We start from the raw sequence: 19,796 nt of genomic DNA on the forward strand, positions 1-19,796 counted from the left end.
AAAGATGCAGGACCCAGGTCTTATCAAGGGAACGCTAGACATACCCAAACTGAGGGACAGCCTACACAATGGGCTGAAATAGTCAAAAAGTCAAGGCCTTGAGAGCCAAGGAAACTTAAGCTGCCCCAGATGGAAGGAGATTCAGCAGAGCGACTGTGTCCGATGTGTGACTGTTATGCTGTAAAGAATGTCACTGAAATCTGGGAGTGGTGGCTCAAACACCTGTAATCCCTGCACTTTGGGAGGCCAAGGCAGGCAGATCACTTGAGGTCAGGAGTTAAAGACCAGCCTGGCCAACATACAATTTTGGATATTATCTACTGAATAGCCAAAAATTAGTCAGGTGTGGTGGTGGGCGCCTGTAATCCCAGCTACTTGGGAGGCTGAGGCAGGAGAATCACTTAAACCTGGGAGGCGGAGGTTGTAGTTACCCGAGATTGTGCCAGTTCACTCCAGCCTGGGTGATAGTGTGAGACTCCATCTCAGGAAAAAAAAAAAAAAAAAAATGTCCTAGAAGCCACAGGGGAAATGTGAGTGAGTCTTTGGGCAGAGAATAGGTGAGTTATTTCGTTTGATTCTTTCAGTCTAATTTCCTGTAAATTTGAAATTATTTCAGAATAAAAAGCAAAAAAATTTACCATCACAATCCCCTCTCCACACCAGCTTTCCCTCTAGACTTCGGTCAATAGCAGCGACGTTCCAAGTCACCAGAGCTTAAACACTCTGGTATCATGTTTGATTCCTCTCCCGTCCCTCTCCACCCACTTCCCCACTACCCTCACAACAAGTCCTGCCAATTCTTCTTAAAACGCCTCTCACAGGCAGGCACGGTGGCTCACGCCTGTAATCCCAGCACTTTGGAAGGCCAAGGCAGGTGGATCACCTGAGGTCAGGCGTGTGAGAGCAGCCTGGCTAACATGGTGAAACCCCATCTCTACTAAAAATGCAAAAAATTAGCTGGGTATGGTGGTGGGTGCCTGTAGTCTCAGCTACTCAGGAGGCTGAGGCAGGAGAATTGCTTGAACCCAGGAGGTGGAAGTTGCAGTGAGCCAAGATAGCACCATTGCACTCCAACCTGGGTAACAAGAGTGAAACTCCATCTTAAAAAACATGCCACTCACATAGCTGCCTTTTAAATTAAACTTCCAAATTAAAAAAAAAAAAAAAGACTCTACCTATGTCGCATAATCATTTTAAGGAGGGTCTGTGAGAAGAATTTGTATACCTAGAGTATGGTATAAATACAAGATCTTCTTGTACTAACTCAAGCCGGGATTACTACTGTTTACTGCCGCAGTCTCCTAACTGGTCATCCTGTCTCTCCTGGCTCTCTTCACCAGTTCATTCTGTATACGGTTACCGGAGTAATCTGCCTAAGAGCACGTGTTATCCTTTCAAGATCTTGCTTCCCACGGTCCACTGAAGGACTTAATCCACGTTCCCTGGGAAGAGTGCAGTCTATAAGCTGATCCAAAATGGTCTGCCCTTTTATCAGATGACCCTGACCTTTCCCCAGTTCACAGAGAAAAGAAAAGTTAGTGGAACTTTCTCAGTTTGTAAATATTTTTTCCCTATATATACTTGTTTTTCTGTAGTAATCAGTCCAAGTTTTCATCTGCTAGCCTTGTAGATGACAAAATGAATGAGCAAGCAGCAAATAAATCCCAACGATTTGGCCACAGCGGATCACATTTACTTCTATAGCTTGGTTTTCTCATGGGCACACGTGGTTGTGATTTTTATAATGCACGTCAATTAATTATACAGCCATTTTCTTTAATAAAAAGCGTTTCTGTTTGTTTCACGATGGAATGCAATATATCAACATTTTATCACGAATAACTTAGAGAAAACACTGCCCTCCCAAACAAATACTTGGCTTCATATTCAGTTTTTCTAGTCATATCGTGGCTACTCCCCTTGATAGCAAAGTTGTCTAATCTCTGTTCATTTTTGCTTTCTTATTTGTCTGCTTTGCATAGACCACTCCATATCCCTGGCCTTCTCCCCTGCTCCTGTCTGCAGAAACCTCCCCAACCTTAAAAGACCAGATTAACGCTCTACTTAGTGAAAACTGCAAAAATCATGACAACTCCTTCCAACTCAGAGCATGTCTTGCTTCTGCTTGTCATCTAGCACTTAATCAAGTACTGTCTTGTGGATTCTCACTTTTCTTGTGTGCCCAGCTATAGTCAACTCATTCTTCTGGCCGGGCACAGTGGCTCACACCACTGTGTAATCACAGCACTGTGGCTCACACCACACCTGTAATCACAGCACTTTCTGAGACAAAGGTGGGTGGATCACCTAAGGCCAGGAGTTCAAGACCAGCCTGACCAACATGGTGAAACCGTATTTCTACTAAAAACATACAACATTAGCTGGGCTGGTGGTGCATGCCTGTCATCCCAGCTACTCAGGAGGCTGAGGCAAGAGAATCACTTAAACCCAGGAGTGGAGTTTGCAGTGAGCCAAGATCGCACCACTGCACTCTAGCCTGGGCAACAGGGCAAGACTGTTTCTCAAAATAAAGTGAAATATAAAATAAAATTAAAAACTCAATTCTTCCACCACTTGTCGATGCAAGGACACTTCCTTTCTTTCTTTTTTTTTTTTTTTTTTTTTTTTGAGATGAACTTTCACTCTTGATGCCCAGGTTGGAGTGCAATGACGTGCTATTAGCTCACCGCAACCTCTGCCTCCTGAGTTCAAGCCACTCTCCTGCCTCAGCCTCCCAAGTAGCTGGGATTATAGGCATGCGTCACCACACCCAGCTAATTTCATATTTTTAGTAGAGACAGGGTTTCACCCTGTTGGCCAGGCTGGTCTCGAACTCCTGACCTTAGGTGATCCGCCCGCCTCAGCCTCCCAAAGTGTTGGGATGACAGGGGTGAGCCACTGCGCCCAGCCTGCAAAGATACTTTCTTTTCTGAATTGCGGTGGAAGCAGAGAGTTCAAGTGTTGGACGAAGAGGAAGTAAGATTGAAAAGCTGGTGGAGAACTTTGTTAGGAGTTCTTTGTTTTGCAGGACAGGGTTTCCTACTGTACAAGCTTTAACGTACATATGAATGCAAGGAGCGCTTATGAAACATGCAGATTCTGTGCTTGCCTCGGCAGCGTATATGCTACAGTCGAAACGATAGAGATTAGCATGGCTCCCGCGGGAGGATGTCGCGCCAATCCATGAAGCATTCCATATCTTTAAAGAGATCATGCTGATTCTGATTCATGAGGCTTGGGGTGGGGACCAGGCTTCTGCATTTCCAATATGTGTCCCATTAATGCCAATGTGTTTTATCTCCTAGCCTTGTAGATTAAAAAAAGGAATGAGCAAGTGGTACATAAATCATAAAGATTTGGCCACAGCAGATGGCATTTACTTCGATACCTTGGTTTTCTCATGGGCACATAAGAATCACCGCAGAGCAAGGCTGTAGAAAAAGAGGAGACAAAAGTATCCTTCTTTAAAAACGGAGTGACTTAGAAAAAAAAAAAAAAAACGGCCAGGCACGGTGGCTCATGCCTATAATCCCAGCACTTTGAGAGGCTGAGGCAGGCGGATCGCGAGGTCAAGAGATTGAGACCATCCTGGCCAACATGGTGAAACCCTGTCTCTACTAAAAACACAAAAGTTAGCTGGGCGTGGTGGCATGCGCCTGTAGTCCCAGCTACGCGGGAGGCTGAGGCAGGAGAATTGCTTGAACCTGGGAGGTGGAGGTTGCAGTGAGCCGAGATCGCGCCATTGCACTCCAGCCTGGCGCCTGGCAACAGAGCAAGACTCTGTCTCAAAAAAAAAAAAAAAAAAAAAAAAAAAGAAAAGAAAAAACAAAATGATCAAAGACTAAAACTTTGGTAAAGTCTGCAAGCCACTCATATGATGTGGAAAAAACCTGTGGGATTATATTTACTTTGTTTAACATGCAGCAATTGGAATGTAGATAGTGTGGAGGGTTTCGGCAGCAGCCTTCCAGAAGTCTGGGCTAGAGCCTTCATCGACCCAGTGTGACTCTGCTTCCTTGACTCACCCTCCAATCCTCACCCATTGTTGTTGTTTTGTTTTGTTGTTGTTTTGTTTTGTTGTTGTTTTTTTGTCACCAAGTTGCAACCTTTTAATCCATCCATTCCTTCTTCCTTCCTTCCTTCCTTCCTCCCTCCCTCCCTCCCTCCCTCTCTCTCTGTCTTTCTTTCTTTCTGATGGAGTCTCGCTCTGTCGCCAGGCTGGAGTGCAGTGGCACAATCTCGATTCACTGCAACCTCAAGCAATTCCCCTGCCTCAGCCTACTAAGTAGTTGGGACTACAGGCAGATGCCACCACACTTAGCTAATTTTTTTTATTTTATTAGAGACAGGGTTTCAACAGGTTGGTCAGTATACTCTGGATCTCCTGACCTCGTGATCCACCTGCCTTGGCCTCCAAAAGTGCTGGAATTACAGATGTGAGCCACCACGCTTGGCCTCCATTTTGAGATGGAGTCTCACTCTGTCACCCAGGCTGGAATGCAGGTGTGATCTTGGCTCACTGCAACCTCCACCTCCCAGGCTCAAGCAATTCTCATGCCTTAGCCTCCTAAGTAGCTGCAATTACAGGCATGTGCCACCATCCTCAGCTAATTTTTTGTTATTGTTGTATTTTCCCTAGAGATGGGTTTCACCATGCTGGTCAGACTGGTCTCAAACTCCAGACCTCAAGCAATCCGCCTGCCCCAGCCTCCAAAAGTGCTGGGATGACAGGCGTGAGCTACCTCGCCCATCATGATCCATTCATTTATTCTCATCAAGACCACCGTCTTTAATGTACTCCCTAATTTATTGCTGCAGCATCTAAAGTGATTTATCTACCTGCGGTTTCTCCCCTCAGATCTATCCTATATCCCACTAATCTTCTAAAAATATTTCTTTTATCATGTCACTTCTGTTTGCAGGAACCCACAAAGGCTCTGGTAGAGAACTCTTTCCTCCCTTCGCCCTCTTGCTTCTCCTGTTACCTCCTGCTTTATGTCTATCCAAGCACTACCCTTCTTGCTTCTGAGCTTAGGTCCAGATTCACCTTCCTGTGGCCGGGCTTGGTGGCTCACGCCTGTCATCCCAGCACTTTGGAATCCAAGGCAGGTGGATCACTTGAGATCAGAAGTTCAAGACCAGCCTGGCCAACATGGCGAAACCCTGGCTCTACTAAAAATACAAAAATTACTGGGCATGGTGGCACATGCCTGTAGTCTTAGCTACTCAGGGGGCTGAGGCAGGAGAATCGCTTGAACCCAGGAGACAGAGGTTACAGTGAGCTGAGATTGTGCCACTGCACTCCAGCCTGGGCAACAGAGACAGACTGTCTCAAAAAAAAAAAAAAAAAAAAAAAAAAAAAAAAAAAAAAAAGCCAGACACCTTCCTTTTGTGTCTGGCTTATTTCACTCAGGGTAATGTCCTCAAGTTTCATCCATGTTGTAGCATGGGTCAGAACTTCCTTTCTTTTTAAGGCTGCATAATATTCCACTGTATGGATGGGCCACATTTGCTTCTCCATTCATCTCTCCATGGTCCCCTGGGCTGCTTCCATCTCTGGGCTCCTGTGAAGAACGCTGCTGCGAACATGGGTGTACAAACATCTGTTTGAGCCCCTGCTTTCAGTCCTGTTGTGTATTTCCTCTGATGTGTGATGACTGGATCACGTGGAAATTCTGTTCAGTTTCTTGATAAACGTCATACTGTTTTTTGTTTGTTTTGTGAGATGGAGTCTTGCTCTGCCACCCAGGCTCCAGTGAAGTGGTGCGATCTCAGCTCACTGCACCCTCGGCCTCCCAGGTTCAAACAGTTCTCCTCCCTCAGCCTCCTGTGTAGCTGGGATTACCAGCACCTGCCTCCACACCCCACTGATTTTCTATATTTTTAGTAGAGATGGGGTTTCATCATGTTGGCCAGGGGGGTCTTGAACTCCTGGCCTCAAATGAGACACATGCCTTGACCTTCCAAAGTACTGGGATTACAGGCGTGAGCCACCACGCCCAGCCCATACTGTTTTCTTTTTCTTTCTTTTTTTTTTTTTTTGCAGCTGCACAATTTTACATTCCCACCAGCAATGCACAAGAGTTCTAATTTTTCCACCTCCTCAACAACTTATTTTCTGTTTTGTTTGTCGTTGATAACAGCGATCCTAATGAGTGTGACGTGGTTACTTTTAAAGAGGTTATGTTTCTTTACAGTGTATGTGTTCAGAAACTGACAATGTGATTATTTGCTTGAATAGATTCTAATGAAATCAAAAACTTGAGTGGAATAAATAAAATAAGTGAGTGATTCTCTAAGGGTGTCAGCATATATATTCAAAATTCCCCAGAGCCCCTCTGCGATAGTGGTGAAAGCTGTGTTTTCAGGAGTCAGTCAGTCCTGCCGTGAACTCAAATAAGAGGGGAAGGAGCGCCCTCTTGCGTCCGTTCTCTGCTGGTGTTAGCGACTGCAGAAACCTGCTGAGAAATGCACATTTCAGACCTGAAGACATTCCAGTGACAGTACTCCTGTAAAACGCCAATCATGTGCCTACTGCGTGAAAGAAAATGTGAAAATATGGAATGAATGAAACTGGGATCCTTTGAAGAATTCCCAACTTAGTGGGGGAATCAGATACATGCAAAATCACTTGAATAGAAAACAGATGGAGCAAAATGGACCAAGTATAATGTGAAGAGCAGAGGATGAAGACTTCGAAGGGGAGCGAAGTCCAGATTCACATCAGAATGTAAACCTGTCTGGTTAAGAAGGAGCTTGAGATGGCTGTGTGTGTGTGTGTGTGTGTGTGTGTGTGTGTGTGTGTGTGTGTGGTGGCGGGGGGGGGGCTTGTTTTTTGATGGAGTTTTGCTCTGTCACCCAGGCTGGAGGGCAGTGGTGTGATCTTGGCTCACTGCAACCTTCACAGCCTGGGTTCAAGTGATTCTCCTGCCTCTGCCTCCCAAGTAGCTGGGATTACAGGTGCCTACCACCATGCCCGGCTAATTTTGTATTTTTAGTGGAGACAGGGTTTTGTCATGTTGGCCAGGCTGGTCTCAAACTCCTGACCTCAAGTGATCCGCTATCCTCGGCCTGCCAAAGTACTGACATTACAGGCGTGAGCCACTGCACCCGGCCATGCATCCTTCTTTACTGGAGCTGAACTGACCTCTCTCTCTCTTTTTTTTTTTTTTTTTTATTTGGCTTTTGCTTGTTTGTTTTATTCGGAGACAGAGTCTTGCTCTGCCACTCAGGCGAGAGTCTCAAACTTTGAACACCTGGGGGCAAGTGACTCTCCTGCTTCAGCCTCCCAAGTAGCTGGGACTACACCATGCACCACCATGCTCAGCTAATTAAAAAAAATTTTTTTGTGGACACATGGTCTCACTAGGTTGCCCAGGCCAGTCTAAAGCTCCTGGCCTCTGGTGATTCTCCTGCCTCGGCCTCCCCAAAGGCTGGGAGTACAGGCACTCGCCACCAACCCAAGTCTGGTGCTGACCTCTCTTCCTCGGAAGAACTACAGCTCAGTGCAAATGCTCAATGAAGACAGAAATAAAGCATGGCAGGAGATAGGGAGAAATACCCAAGCAGATAGAAACCAGTGTTTCTGAGGAAGCTGGAAGGTGGAAAAAGCAGATCTTTGGAGTCAAGCACATCTAGGTTGAAATCCCGACTCTGCTTCTTTACAGCTGTGGCCACTTTTGGCACCTGAGGATAAAAATACCTACCTATTGCCGGGCGCGGTGGCTCAAGCCTGTAATCCCAGCACTTTGGGAGGCCGAGGCGGGTGGATCACGAGGTCAAGAGATCGAGACCCCGTCTCTACTAAAGGTGCAAAAAATTAGCTGGGCATGGTGGCGCGTGCCTGTAATCCCAGCTACTCCGGAGGCTGAGGCAGGAGAATTGCCTGAACCCAGGAGGCGGAGGTTGCGGTGAGCTGAGATCACGCCATTGCACTCCAGCCTGGGTAACAAGAGCGACACTCCGTCTCAAAAAAAAAAAAAACAAACAAACAAAAAAAAAACACCTACCTATTAAAAAAAAAAAAAAAAAAGACCTACCTATTGCCTCATAAGATTCTCGTGAAGATAGGATAAGATAGAGCACAGAAATAGTGTAGGAAGTATGTGGTTTAATAAATACCTGTCGCTTTTCCCCTCGCCCCCAAACCTCCTTTGTATCCCGAAGTTTCTGTGAGTTTCATGGCTCTGCCTGAGGCTTCTAGGTCAGTTGCACGTCAACTGAGACGACTTTTAAGTCAACAAGAGCTGCACGGGAAGCGGAAGCATCGCGGCTTTGTTGGAATTCTGGTGGGGAAGGGACTTCAAGTCAACCCGATTTCCTCCCAAGACTCCCGTTTCCCAAGCCAAAAAATGAGAGGCCTTCATTCCTCCTCCTCTCGCCTCCTACCTCTGAGAAGGTCCAGGTTCTGCTGTTTCTCCGAAGACATTCTACATCCTCGTTTTCTCTCCACCGTCCTCCACGACTTTCAGTTCAAGCCACCGGCATCTCTTCCCCCGCAAAGCTGCGATGGCCGCTCCAAACTGGTCTTCAGCGTTACCCTGTCCCGCATTATCCAGAAGCCAGAGCTCTTTCAAATGCAAGTCCCAGCATGCCACTCTCCTCTTTCCAATCCCGTCCTGATTGCTCAACTACCTTGGAGATTCCTAACTCCTTAGCATGGCTTGGCTTCCTGTTTGGGCTCCCGGCTACGTTTTCAGCTGTCTGTCTCTTCCAGCCCTGCCGCAACCCAGCCCCGCTCCCCCAGGCTCCAGCGGCACTGGGCATTTTACAAGGACCACTCACAGTGACAAGGGGTTTCCTGGATGTGGATCTTGTGTTGCTAACGCCGGGACAGCCCTGAGCAAACCAGCATGGTTGGTCACCCAGGTTTGGCTGGAGTTTCTGCTTATTTTATTTCTCTCTTTCCCTCTCTGGAATGCTTCTCCTTGTACACTCACTTCATAGTTACTATGAAATGTTGTTCATCCCATCCTGGGCTTTTATTTCCTTTTCTTTTCTTTCTTTTTTTCTTTTTTTTTTTGAGATGAAGTTTTGCTCTTATTGCTAGGCTGGAGTGCAAGGGCGTGATCTCGGCTCACTGCAGCCTCCACCTCCTGGGTTCCAGCGATTCTTCTACCTCAGCCTCCCGAGTAGCTAGAATTACAGGCATGTACCACCATGCCCGGCTAATTTTGTATTTTTAGTAGAGATGGGGTTTCTCCATCTTGGTCATGCTGGTCTTGAACTCCTGACCTCAGGTGATACACTCGCCTCAGCCTCCCATAGTGCTGGGATTACAGGCGTGAGCCACTGCGCCTGGTTTTGTTTGCTTGTTTGTTTGAGACAGAGCCTTGCTCTGTTGCCCAGGCTGGAGTACAGTGGTGCAATCTCAGCTCATTGCAACTTCTGCCTCTCGCGTTCAAGAGATTCCCATGCCTCAGACTCCTGAGTAGCTAGGACTGTGCCACCACACCTGGCTAAATTGTGTATCTTTTAATAGAGTCGGAGTTTCACGATGTTGGCCAGGCTGGTCTCGAACTCCTGACCTCAAGTGATCCACCTGCCTCGGCCTCCCAAAGTGCTGGGATAACAGGCGTGAATCACTACACCTGCCCCATCCCGCGTTTCTGCTTCAACGTCACTTCTGCAATGCCCGGTGGAGTGGCTCACTCCTTCCTTCTGTGAGCTCTCACAGCCCCGCTGCTCTGTGTCCTTCGCTGCTACGATCAGCTCGTTGCAGGAACAGTTTCTTTCTCATGCCTGTATTCCCAGAGCCTCACATGGAGGCCGGCACGCAGTAGGCGTTCATAAAGTTTTGCTGAATGAATGAATATCAGCACGGTTTATCAACCATTGCCTGGTTCCTACCAGGAACATGTGGGAGATGTGCCTGCTTCACAAGCCTGTGTCCTATGTATGGCAAAGGTCACCCAGGGAACTACCCTGAGGCACAGAGTCTACTCCAAAATGATCACAAGGCCATTTCCCAACCCGCATGTTCTTCTAGAACAGGTGTCCCCAAACTTTTTACACAGGGGGCCAGTTCACTGTCCCTCAGACCGTTGGAGGGCCGCCACATACATACTGTGCTCCTCTCACTGACCACCAATGAAAGAGGTGCCCCTTCCTGAAGTGCGGAGTGGGGCCGGATAAATGGCCTCAGGGGGCCGCATGCGGCCGCGGCCGTAGTTTGGGGACGCCTGTTCTAGAACCTTGCAGTTCTCCAAGTCTGTGTCCGCTCTGCTTGAAACTGGACAAGGCCCTCTGGCCAACTGGGGATGGTGAAGAGACACTAGAAGACTTCCAGGGCTGGCACCTCAAAGGTGATTCCGATTTGATCTGGCTCTCTCTTGGGACCCTCATTCTTAGAACCCAGCCCCCCTGTCATGAGAACCCCAGGCCACATGGAGAGGAGAAAAGGCCCCGCCCTCAGCCCAGGCTGAGCTCTCAATGGGTGGCACACGCCGACTTTCCAGCCATGTCCCTGTGTTTCCTCGGACGTGGATCCTGCAGCCCTCGGTTGAGAGGACCCAGAGGATACCGTGTGGCCAGGAGACAAGCCCTCCCCACAGAGCCCCACCCAACCCGCAGGTTGATGTGGAAATGAATGTTGCAGGCAAGTGCATTCAGGGTGGTTTGTTACACAGAAATAGATCACCGAAATACAGCTTCAGACAATATACGGGCAGGGCTGGGGCTTGCGCCTGAAATCCCAGCACTTTGGGGGGCCAAGACGGAAACATGCTTGAGCCCAGGAGTTCAAGACCAGCCTGGAAAGCATAGGGAGACCTCCATCTCTACAAATTTTTTAAAAATTAGCCGGGCATGGTGACACACACCTGTAATCGCAGCTACTCAGGAGGCTGAGGTGGGAGGACCGCTTGGAGCCTGGAGGTGGAGGCTGCAGTGAGCGATGATGGCACCATCACACTCCAGCCTGGGCCACAGAGAGAGATCCTACCTCAAAAAGAAAAGACCACATGCAGCCTCTGGCACTGGGGGAGCTTTCTTTCTCCTGATAGGTCCTTGCCGCCAGGGATCCTGGCTTATTCTGTAAGGGGCTGGAACAGACTCTGGTGTGGCCCATTTAGACATCTGCCTGCAACGTAACAAGCTTGTGATATAATCAAGGAGTGCGCTGGGACAAATGAGGTCAGACGTGGGCACCTGCAGGCCATCCGAGCTTATCTGTCTGTCCCTGGCTCCTGGGGGCCACCCAGCAAGAACCCCTTCCTGATAGCAGTCTTCTTTTGGAACACATGGGAGGAACGCCGGGTCTCAACTCAGGGAGACACATTCGCTTCACCCCAGGTGGTACTAACAAATCAATTGAATCCGCCTATCATTTGGGCATCAAACCACTGTGTCCAGGGCCACCCTTTCAGGCCATTATCTTAAACATGCAAAGGGACATATTTTACAGTATGTAGTATGAGGACACACTGTTCAACATTACAAGTTTGGCAAACATTTGTGTGTGTGTTTCATTTTGCTGGGTTTTTTTGTTTTTTGTTTTTTGTTTTTCTTTTTGAGTGATGTGATCTCAGCTCACTGCAACCTCCACCTCCGAGGTTTCAAGCGATTTTCCTGCCTCAGCCTTGCGAGCAGCTGGGATTACAGGCGCCTGCCATCACATCTGGCTAATTTCTGTATTTTTAGTAGAGACAGGGTTTCATCCTGTTGGTCAGGCTGGTTTTGAACTTCTGCCTGCCTTGGCCTCCCAAAGTGCTGGGATTACAGGTGTGAGCCACCATGCCCGGCCCTTGGTTTGGTTTTCTAGAAAAAGAATCTCACTATGTTTCCCGGGCTGGTCTCAAACTCCTGGGCTCTAGTGCTCACACCTCAGCCTCCCAAAATGCTGGGATTACAGGTGTGAACCACTGTGCCGGGCCCCTTCTTCATTCTCTTAACCCTGCCCACAGCATGTGTTATGGGCTACCCTGTGTTGTGATAACCTGCTTTTTGTTAGCTTGCACTGACTCCCTCTTAGCTGAGAGCTGTTCAGGCCTCAAGTTAGCTTCTTAAGCCGGACAGACTCCATCTTAGCTTCTTCATTTGAGTTTTTCCTCTCATTAAGTATGTAACTGTAGTATGTAGGTGGGGCAGGATAACACCGGGCACATCCCGGAGTGAATTTGCTGATAAGGAGCCGAGCAAAGCGGCACCAGCAGAGCCTGGGAATGCAGCTGCTGTCGGGTGCCCAGAGCCCCCGCATCTGTACGTTGTATGTCCTTTTATGACAGCTCTAACCCTTGCACCTGGTACTGTTTTATTTCTCATGTACTAGTTTATCTTTTAACTTTTTGCTTACTCTGCTTCTGTGGAAAAAATTGCTTCAGCTGGGTTCCCCCCTCCTTTTTCAAACTAGGGTATAAAAAAATCCCCTCTTTCTTCAGGGCCGAGAGAATTGGGGGCATTAGCCACCTCTCTTGTCGCCGACTAAAATAAAGGACTTATAATTCAATCTCAGAGTGTGGCGCATTCCTTAACTCACTTGGGTATAACAGTGTCTCCCACAAATTCTGTGCTGAACTCTTAACCCCCAGGACCCCAGAACGTGGCTGTATTTGGAGACAGAGTCTTTAGACAGGAGGTTAGGGTGGGCCGTCCTTTTTGTTTTTGCTTTTGCTTTTTAAATTTAAGGCCTACAGCAGGACGGCATCCTTTTAGGAAGAAATTAAGGCCAGGCACGGTGGTTCAAATCTGTAATCCCAGGACTTTAGAAGGCCGAGGCAGGTGGATCGCCTGAGGTCAAGAGTTTGAGACCAGCTTGGCCAACAAGGCAAAAATCCCGTCTCTACTAAAAATACAAAAAATTAGCCTGGCATGGTGGTGCCCACCTGTAATCCCAGCTACTCCAAGGCTAAGGTGGGAAAATCGCTTGAACACGGGAGGCAGAGGTTGCCATGAGCCAAGGTTGTGCCATTGCACTCCAGCCTGGGGAACAAGAGTGAAACTGTCTCGAAAAAGAGAAAAAGAAAAAACGAAGACAGACACACACAGAGGGATGACCACATGAGGACGCAGGGAGAAGACAGCATCTACAAGCCCAAAGAGGGGCCTCGGAAGAAACTAAAGCTGCCAGATCTTGGATGTCCAGCTTCCAGGACTGCAAGGAAATACATTTGTGTTCTTGAAGGCTCCCAGTCTGTGGTGCAGTAACTAAGAACCACGGTGGGCAGCCTCTGCCTTCACACACTCAAGCAGCCTTTGAAGTGAGCCTGAATCCTTCTGGGACCTTCCTCACCCACCCAGTATCACCAATGGCACTGTCTTATGTCCCGTCACCAACCCCATGATATCTATCATCATGTTTCCACATCCGTACATCTGTCTGCATTTATGCCATGAATTCCTCTTTACCGAAATACTGCAGGACTCACTACCACAGAAAGTACTTAAGCGGAAAGACTTTCTAAGAGGAGCCAAGTAAATTCAGCTCTCCACCGTGCAAAGCTTCTTGTCGTTTCTATAATAAAGGTCCTTCCATGTTCAGGGTGCTTTGGCCCTGGAACCTGGATGAGTCATGCCTGGGCCCCAGGGTGCTTCTGAAGATGCTGCATGAGAATTTCAGCTGCGGTGGCAGTGGCTGGGAGTCCCACTGACTCAGGGGGAGGCCAGGTGAGATGGAGAGCTGGAACTTAGGGACATCTACAAAGCAAAAAGGAATCACGAGAGCGAGAGTTATTAAAACACCAAGAGAGCTATGTCTAGTTAAACTGACTTTAACAACAGAAAACCATTTTACAAGATTATAGGGCTGGATAAGATTTATTGAGATTTCCCAGCTTCACTCCCCTCCCCTCTGCCCCCACGCAATCTTTACCCTGAGCTACAAATAATACGTTCTTTAGCATCCCAAGTGCTCTCACTAACATTATTTCATCTGAACCTCAAGATCACATGCGATAGAGAGGATGGTATTAATAAATTTCATTCTGCAAATAAATGAAACTGAGGAACAGGCCATTTGAGTGACAATCCAAGTTCACACAGCTAAAAAGAGTCACAGCTGGGGCTGAAGACGGGATTTTTAGACGAGAATAATGGCATCATTTCCATATTTTTTAAATAGATATTTTTTAGAGATGGGGTCTCCCTATGTTGCCCAGGCTGGTCTTAAATTCCTTCACCCCCACCTCTCAAAGTGCTGGGATTACCAGCATGAGCCACCACATGCAGCCCGTTCCCGTAATTTACACTCTCCATTAATCAAAGCATGCACACGATCTCTCTAAAACGGCAAATGTCACAGGCTGACATCACAACCGAAACTCACAGTGGGAAGGGATTTCTCCTCGACATCTGGCCGTGAGCAGGAAAGGGAAGAGAATGCAGAGAAGAAAAGAAAGAAAGAATCGGAGCTGAGCTTGCAGGGAGAGAGAGTGAGGCGCTATTTAAAGTTCACCCTTATCTTGGTTCCAGCTGTGCAAAGAGGATTGGGCTCAGCACAGATACCGTGGCCTCTCCCAAGCACAATGCCCACCCCCCCACCACCACCCCTGGTACTCCATTCTAAGCTGGCAAGCTGCAGGAGTCATATCAGCGTCCTTGTCACATCTAACACTGTGGCGAGTATGACTGCAATACACAGGGTTTCTGTAAGTCTGTGAAAATCCTACTTTAGACTTTCATTGACTCAGCAACAACCTCCGCCGGAGATGGCTCCCTGGTCCTCCCCTCCAGCTAAGGTGCTCCCTCTTGTTCTGCAAGGAAGCCTCACCCCGGCCTGAAGTGTGCGCTCTGGTCCTCCTGTAAGTTTGCCTGTCCTTCCAGGCCTGCCTCCCTGCAGGAAGCTGGCATGTTTCCATCCACAGCAAAGCTTCTGGCAGGTGACTTCCCGAAGCCTTTATTATCAACTCCTCTGGCTTCGTGTTGAACGTATGCTCTTAAGCATTAGTATTCACTTCTAAGTGTAAATCTTTGTCTCCCAATGAGACTGCAAACTCCCTGCAAGCAAAGCTGCATTCTGTATTTTGTTTTTGAGACAGGGCCTCACTCTGTCTCCCAGGCTGGAGTGCAGTGGCACAGTCACAGCTCACTGCAGCCTCGACCTCCTGGACTCAAGCAATCCTCCCACCTCAGCCTCCTGAGTACCTGGAACTACAAGTGTGCATCACCATGTCTGGCTAATTTAAAAAAAAAATTTTTTGTAGAGATGAGGGTCTCCCTATGTTCCCTAGGCTTGTCCTGAACTCCCAGGCTCAACAATCCTCCTGCCTTGGCCTCCCAAAGTGCTGGGATTACAGGCCCACTGTGCCCAGCCAAAGCTGGAAGCTTACACTTCGTTGAATCTACAGGGGTCTACCTGTAGTAAGTGCAGCATGTTTGTTGATTTTTCTGGGGACAGTGTGGGCAAAACTGGGGTCAAAGTAGCAAGTTGTTAGCATCAAAGAGGAAAGCGGTAAGAGACGGGAGTAAATCATCTTCCCTGGTTTGAAGTTTCGATGCTAAGATCCCCGTAGTGGAAGCATTTTCATTCTTGTTTCAAGATCAGCACAAGGTAAGAAAATAAACAGGAAGGTCCCTCTGTGCTTTTTTAGTAACAGTGAAGATAAGATAATATCTGTTGAATGACCAGGTGCGGTGGCTCACGCCTGTAATCCCAGAACTTTGGGAGGCCGAGGCAGGCGGATCACTTGAGGTCAGGAGTCTGAGACCAGCCTGGCCAACATGGTGACACCCATCTCTACTAAAAATGCTAAAATTAGCCAGGCATGGTGGTGTGCACCTGGAATCCCACCTAATCGGGACGCTGAGGTGGGAGAATCGCCTGAACCTGGGAGGCAGAGGTGACAGTGAGCAAGACCGAGACATTGCACTCCGGCCTGGTCAACGAGAGTGAAACTCCATCTCAAAAACAATAAAGTAAATTAAATTAAACCCGTTGAATGAAGAAAAGGCCTATGTCTCTGTGATACAAGAATGGGCTAGTCACATCTCACCTGTAACAGTTTCAGATTTAATCCTATTACCGCGCTATGCTTATCTGTCATTCCACTCACAGAACCTTTTCTCCCGAGTCCCCGGGCAGACCACAGGTCCAGGCAGGCTCCTCACAGCCCTCCTTTTCCACTGTGGCAGGTCCCAGCGCCTCCCCCGCTCCCGTTTCCTCGTGGTAGCTGTCACCACCCATCCAGACTACGGCATTCCCTTCCTGCAAGCTGGGCTCGGGGAAGACGGTCTCCTTCCGGCCACCATTCCTTGTGGTCCCAGAACACAAGCTCGCAGACCCTCTTCATTTTGAGACTTTCATTCCATTATTACAAGAGATAAGACAAGACTGAAGGGGGAAAACATGGGAAAGGTATAGAAAAGGCTCAGAATCTGACACTTTGGAATCCTGCTCTGTAGCACCTGACAATCTGGTTGAAATGGTAACTAGAAACTTCTTCCATACCTATCTTGGGGTCTCCCAAACCTTTTCTTTCCTACTGATCTGCGCACCCTGGCTGTGAATCCATCCCCACCTTCTTTCCCCAGAAAGGTCCATCTTCGCAGCACATGGACTTAACAGCAAGAAGCATGGTAGGGGGATAACGGAGCCCTCATTTCACGTGATTTAATGTCTGAGAACCTCGAGGCACGGCAAGGCACATTTCATGACGCCTCTATTCTCCGTGGGATTCTTCCCAAAAGGGCATTTTCCTAGGGCTCCTCGGGGATTATTTTTGCTTTTCTCTCTCTTTGAAAATAACTAAGCATGTTTATTTTTTGAACAGGTTACTTTTCCACATAGTTCAATATTCAAAATGTACAAAAGCATTCAGTGAAAATCTCCCCCCACCTCATCCTCAGCCTCCGACGTCCCTTTCTCAAAGTTACCAGGGTTTTCTCGTTTTTGTTTTTTGTCTACTTGTAGCAATACTGTATATGCATGTGAGCAAATGCAGACTTAAAATGCAAATGTAATGCCCCCCTCTCCTTTTTTACACAATTGGTAGCACATTGTGAACACCACTGCTGTTTGCTCACCATATATGTGAGAGAGGCTATGTATGGGTGTGTGTGTGTGTGTGTGTGTGTGTGTGTATGTGGGTTACAAATCAATACACGAGGCCAGGCGTGGTGGCTCACACCTGTAATCCCAGCACTTTGGGAGGCTGAGGTGGGTGAATCACCTGAGGTCGAGAGTGCGAGACCAGCCTGGCCAACATGATGAAACCCCACCCCTACTAAAAATGCAAAAATTAGCCAAGCATGGTGGTGCACTCCTATAATCTCAGCTACTTGGGAGGCTGAGGCAGGAGAATTGCTTGAACCCAGCAGGCGGAGGTTGTAGTGAGCTGAGATCACGCCACTGCACTCCAGCCTGAGCAACAGAGTGAGACTCCATCTAAAAACAAACAAAAAAAAAACCTGAAAAAAAAAAACAAAACCCAAATCAATACACGAAGAACTTCCCCAGTCTTTCAACAGCTGCATAACCGTTCACATCCTGATGAACCATACCGACAGATATTTGGGCCATTTTCAACGTTTTGCTCTTACAAACGATGCCGACATGAATGATCTTTACGAATTGTGCAGGCCCCTCTGCTGCAGCTGTCTGCTTTCTGGTAGGTGGACGTTGCCAACGGCCACACCATCTACCAGCATTCCTAGGGCTGCCCTGGAACACCATGATAAGAATATTCTGGCCGGGGGTGGTGGCTCACACCTGTAATCCCGGCACTTTGGGAAGCGAAGGCAGGCAGATCACCTGAGGTCAGGAGTTCAAGATGAGCCTAGCAAACATGGTGAAATCTCCTCTCTACTAAAAATATCAAAAAGAAAAAAAAAAAAAGAAAAATAGCTGGGTGTGGTGGCATACTCCTGTAATCCCAGCTACTTGGGAGGCTGATACAGGAGAATCACTTGAACTCGGGAGACGGAGGTTGCAGTAAGCCAAAATCATGCTGCTGCACTCCAGCCAGGGTGACAGAGTAAGACGTCATCCAAATAAACCGAGATCAAAAAACGAACAACAGAAAAGGATTTTCCAATCCTCCATCTGTTCCTATGAAGAGGGATGAGATCAGGTAATTCACTGTTTTTCTCATCAGTTTCTGTTCTTTTTCGAGAGGCATTTATCCAATATCCTGATGTGCCATTATTGTGTCTTTAAATAGAAGAGAAATGCCAGGCCATGCACTCGACATCGGAATTCTCCAGGGTTCTGTTTTTGGCCCACTTCCTGGCCAATCAGTGCCTGAATTTTCCACGGCTGGATGTGTTTCTCTCACCTGCTGCTCCCCTGGGCTCCAGGCCCATCTATTCAGCCCCTCTTCTGAACTCGTATCCTTGTGGTCCCACAGGTACCTCCAACCTTACAATTCCTGCTATCTTTCCAGGCCCGGACAGGCGAGGCATGAACCTTAATACAACTGCCCACCCCAGATATCTGGGACTTTTCCCTTCCTGGCCTGGAAGCTCTCCCCTGTCGCCTGGAAGCTTGAGAGCAGGGGCTGTGTCTTATGATAGTCACCCTAGGGCTACTTCAGAGCTGATAAAAATCCTTGTTCATTAATGATAAAGGTACCAATGCTGCCTCCTTCTTTCTCATTTCAGAGCAATGGCTGAAACAACCTTGCAGGTGGACTCTGCACAGGGATAGAAAATTCCCGTCTTTAAGCTAGATGTCATTTTTATTGGACACGGAGAATTGAGTGAGAATGCCAAGAGGGTACTGAGGGTGAGGGGCCCAGTGAAGACGAGGGTCCCACGGGAGGCTAAGGCCCAAGAAAAGGTAGAAACAGCAGCAGCCTGTGTATACTAGCTTGTTTACAGACCTGTGGTTTTCACTCCCTGACTTTTTTTTTTTTTTTTTTTTTTTGAGATGGAGTCTCACTCTGGTGCCCAAGCTGTAGTGCAGTGGCATAATCTCAGCTCACTGCAACCTCTGCCTCCTGGGCTCAAGCTCTTCTTCTGCCTCAGCCTCCTGTGTAGCTGGGAGTATAGCGCCTGCCACCATGCCCAGCTAATTTTTGTATTTTTAGTAGACAAGGGGTTTCATCATGTTGGCCAGGTTGGTCTCGAACTCCTGACCTCAAGTGATCTGCCCACCTCAGCCTCCTAAAGTGCTGGGATTGCAGGTGTGAGCCACTGCACCCGGCCCCTCATTGTTTTTTTTTTGTTTGTTTGTTCTCCATTCATGTTATTGGCAGACATCTGCAAATGATCACTGATGCAAACACCACCATTGGATCCACCTGAGGATCAGTTAAGAAAACAGATTAGGTAAAGACGTATGCGGCTATGGAAAATAGATAAATATAGTAACAATGACAGCACCTGCTTTGCGCCAGTCCCTCTTCTGGAACACCAATGACAATAATAATTGCAAATGCCTGACGGCCAGGCATTGTGCTAAGAGCATGTATTTATTAATTCATTTCTTCTTCACAACAGGCCTGTGATGTGGTAAAGAATCTTACCGCATCAGGCCGGGCGTGGTGGCTCACACCTATAATCCCAGCACTTTGGGAGGCTGAGGCGGGTGGACTGTGAGGTCAAGAGATCGAGACCATCTGGTCAACATAGTGAAACCCCGTCTCTACTAAAAATACAAAAATTAGCTGGGCATGATGGCGCACACCTGTAGTCTCAGCTGAGGCAGGAGAATTTCCTGAACCTAGGAGGCAGAGGTTGCGGTGAGCCGAGATCACACCATTGTACTCCAGCCTGGGTAACAAGAGTGAAACTCCGTCTCAAAAAAAAAATAAATAAATAAAATAAAAATAAATAAAACAAAAATAAAAGATTTTTTTTTTTTCTTTTCTTGAGACGGAGTTTCGCTCTTGTTACCCAGGCTGGAGTGCAATGGCGCGATCTCG

At 47.7% G+C, this 19,796-nt stretch overlaps 1 protein-coding gene and 1 non-coding gene across 4 annotated transcripts in view; one reads left to right on the plus strand and one right to left on the minus strand.

The window, feature by feature from the left end:
• The first annotated feature begins 3,101 nt into the window (after positions 1 to 3,101).
• On the plus strand, positions 3,102 to 3,203 carry LOC120360654 (U6 spliceosomal RNA). Its single transcript, XR_005577101.1, has one exon. It is a non-coding gene; the product is annotated as a U6 spliceosomal RNA (small nuclear RNA).
• A 7,399-nt stretch (positions 3,204 to 10,602) lies between these two features.
• Positions 10,603 to 19,796, minus strand: part of FBXO16 (F-box protein 16) — a 74,851-nt gene continuing 65,657 nt past the window's right edge. Inside the window, exons 8-9 of one of the 3 annotated variants that reach the window (XM_003937216.4) lie at positions 14,261 to 14,286; positions 10,603 to 13,632 (exon numbers count right to left, since the gene is read on the minus strand). In XM_003937216.4, coding sequence (XP_003937265.3) covers positions 13,623 to 13,632; positions 14,261 to 14,286 — 36 coding nt within the window. In that variant the 3' untranslated portion in view covers positions 10,603 to 13,622. The remainder of the gene's footprint in view (positions 13,633 to 14,260; positions 14,287 to 19,796) is intronic. The other 2 variants (XM_074384116.1, XR_012513305.1) reach the window with 2 other exon arrangements.

The sequence above is a fragment of the Saimiri boliviensis genome, chromosome 13 (assembly GCF_048565385.1).
Source record: "Saimiri boliviensis isolate mSaiBol1 chromosome 13, mSaiBol1.pri, whole genome shotgun sequence".
Lineage (NCBI taxonomy): Eukaryota > Metazoa > Chordata > Mammalia > Primates > Cebidae > Saimiri > Saimiri boliviensis.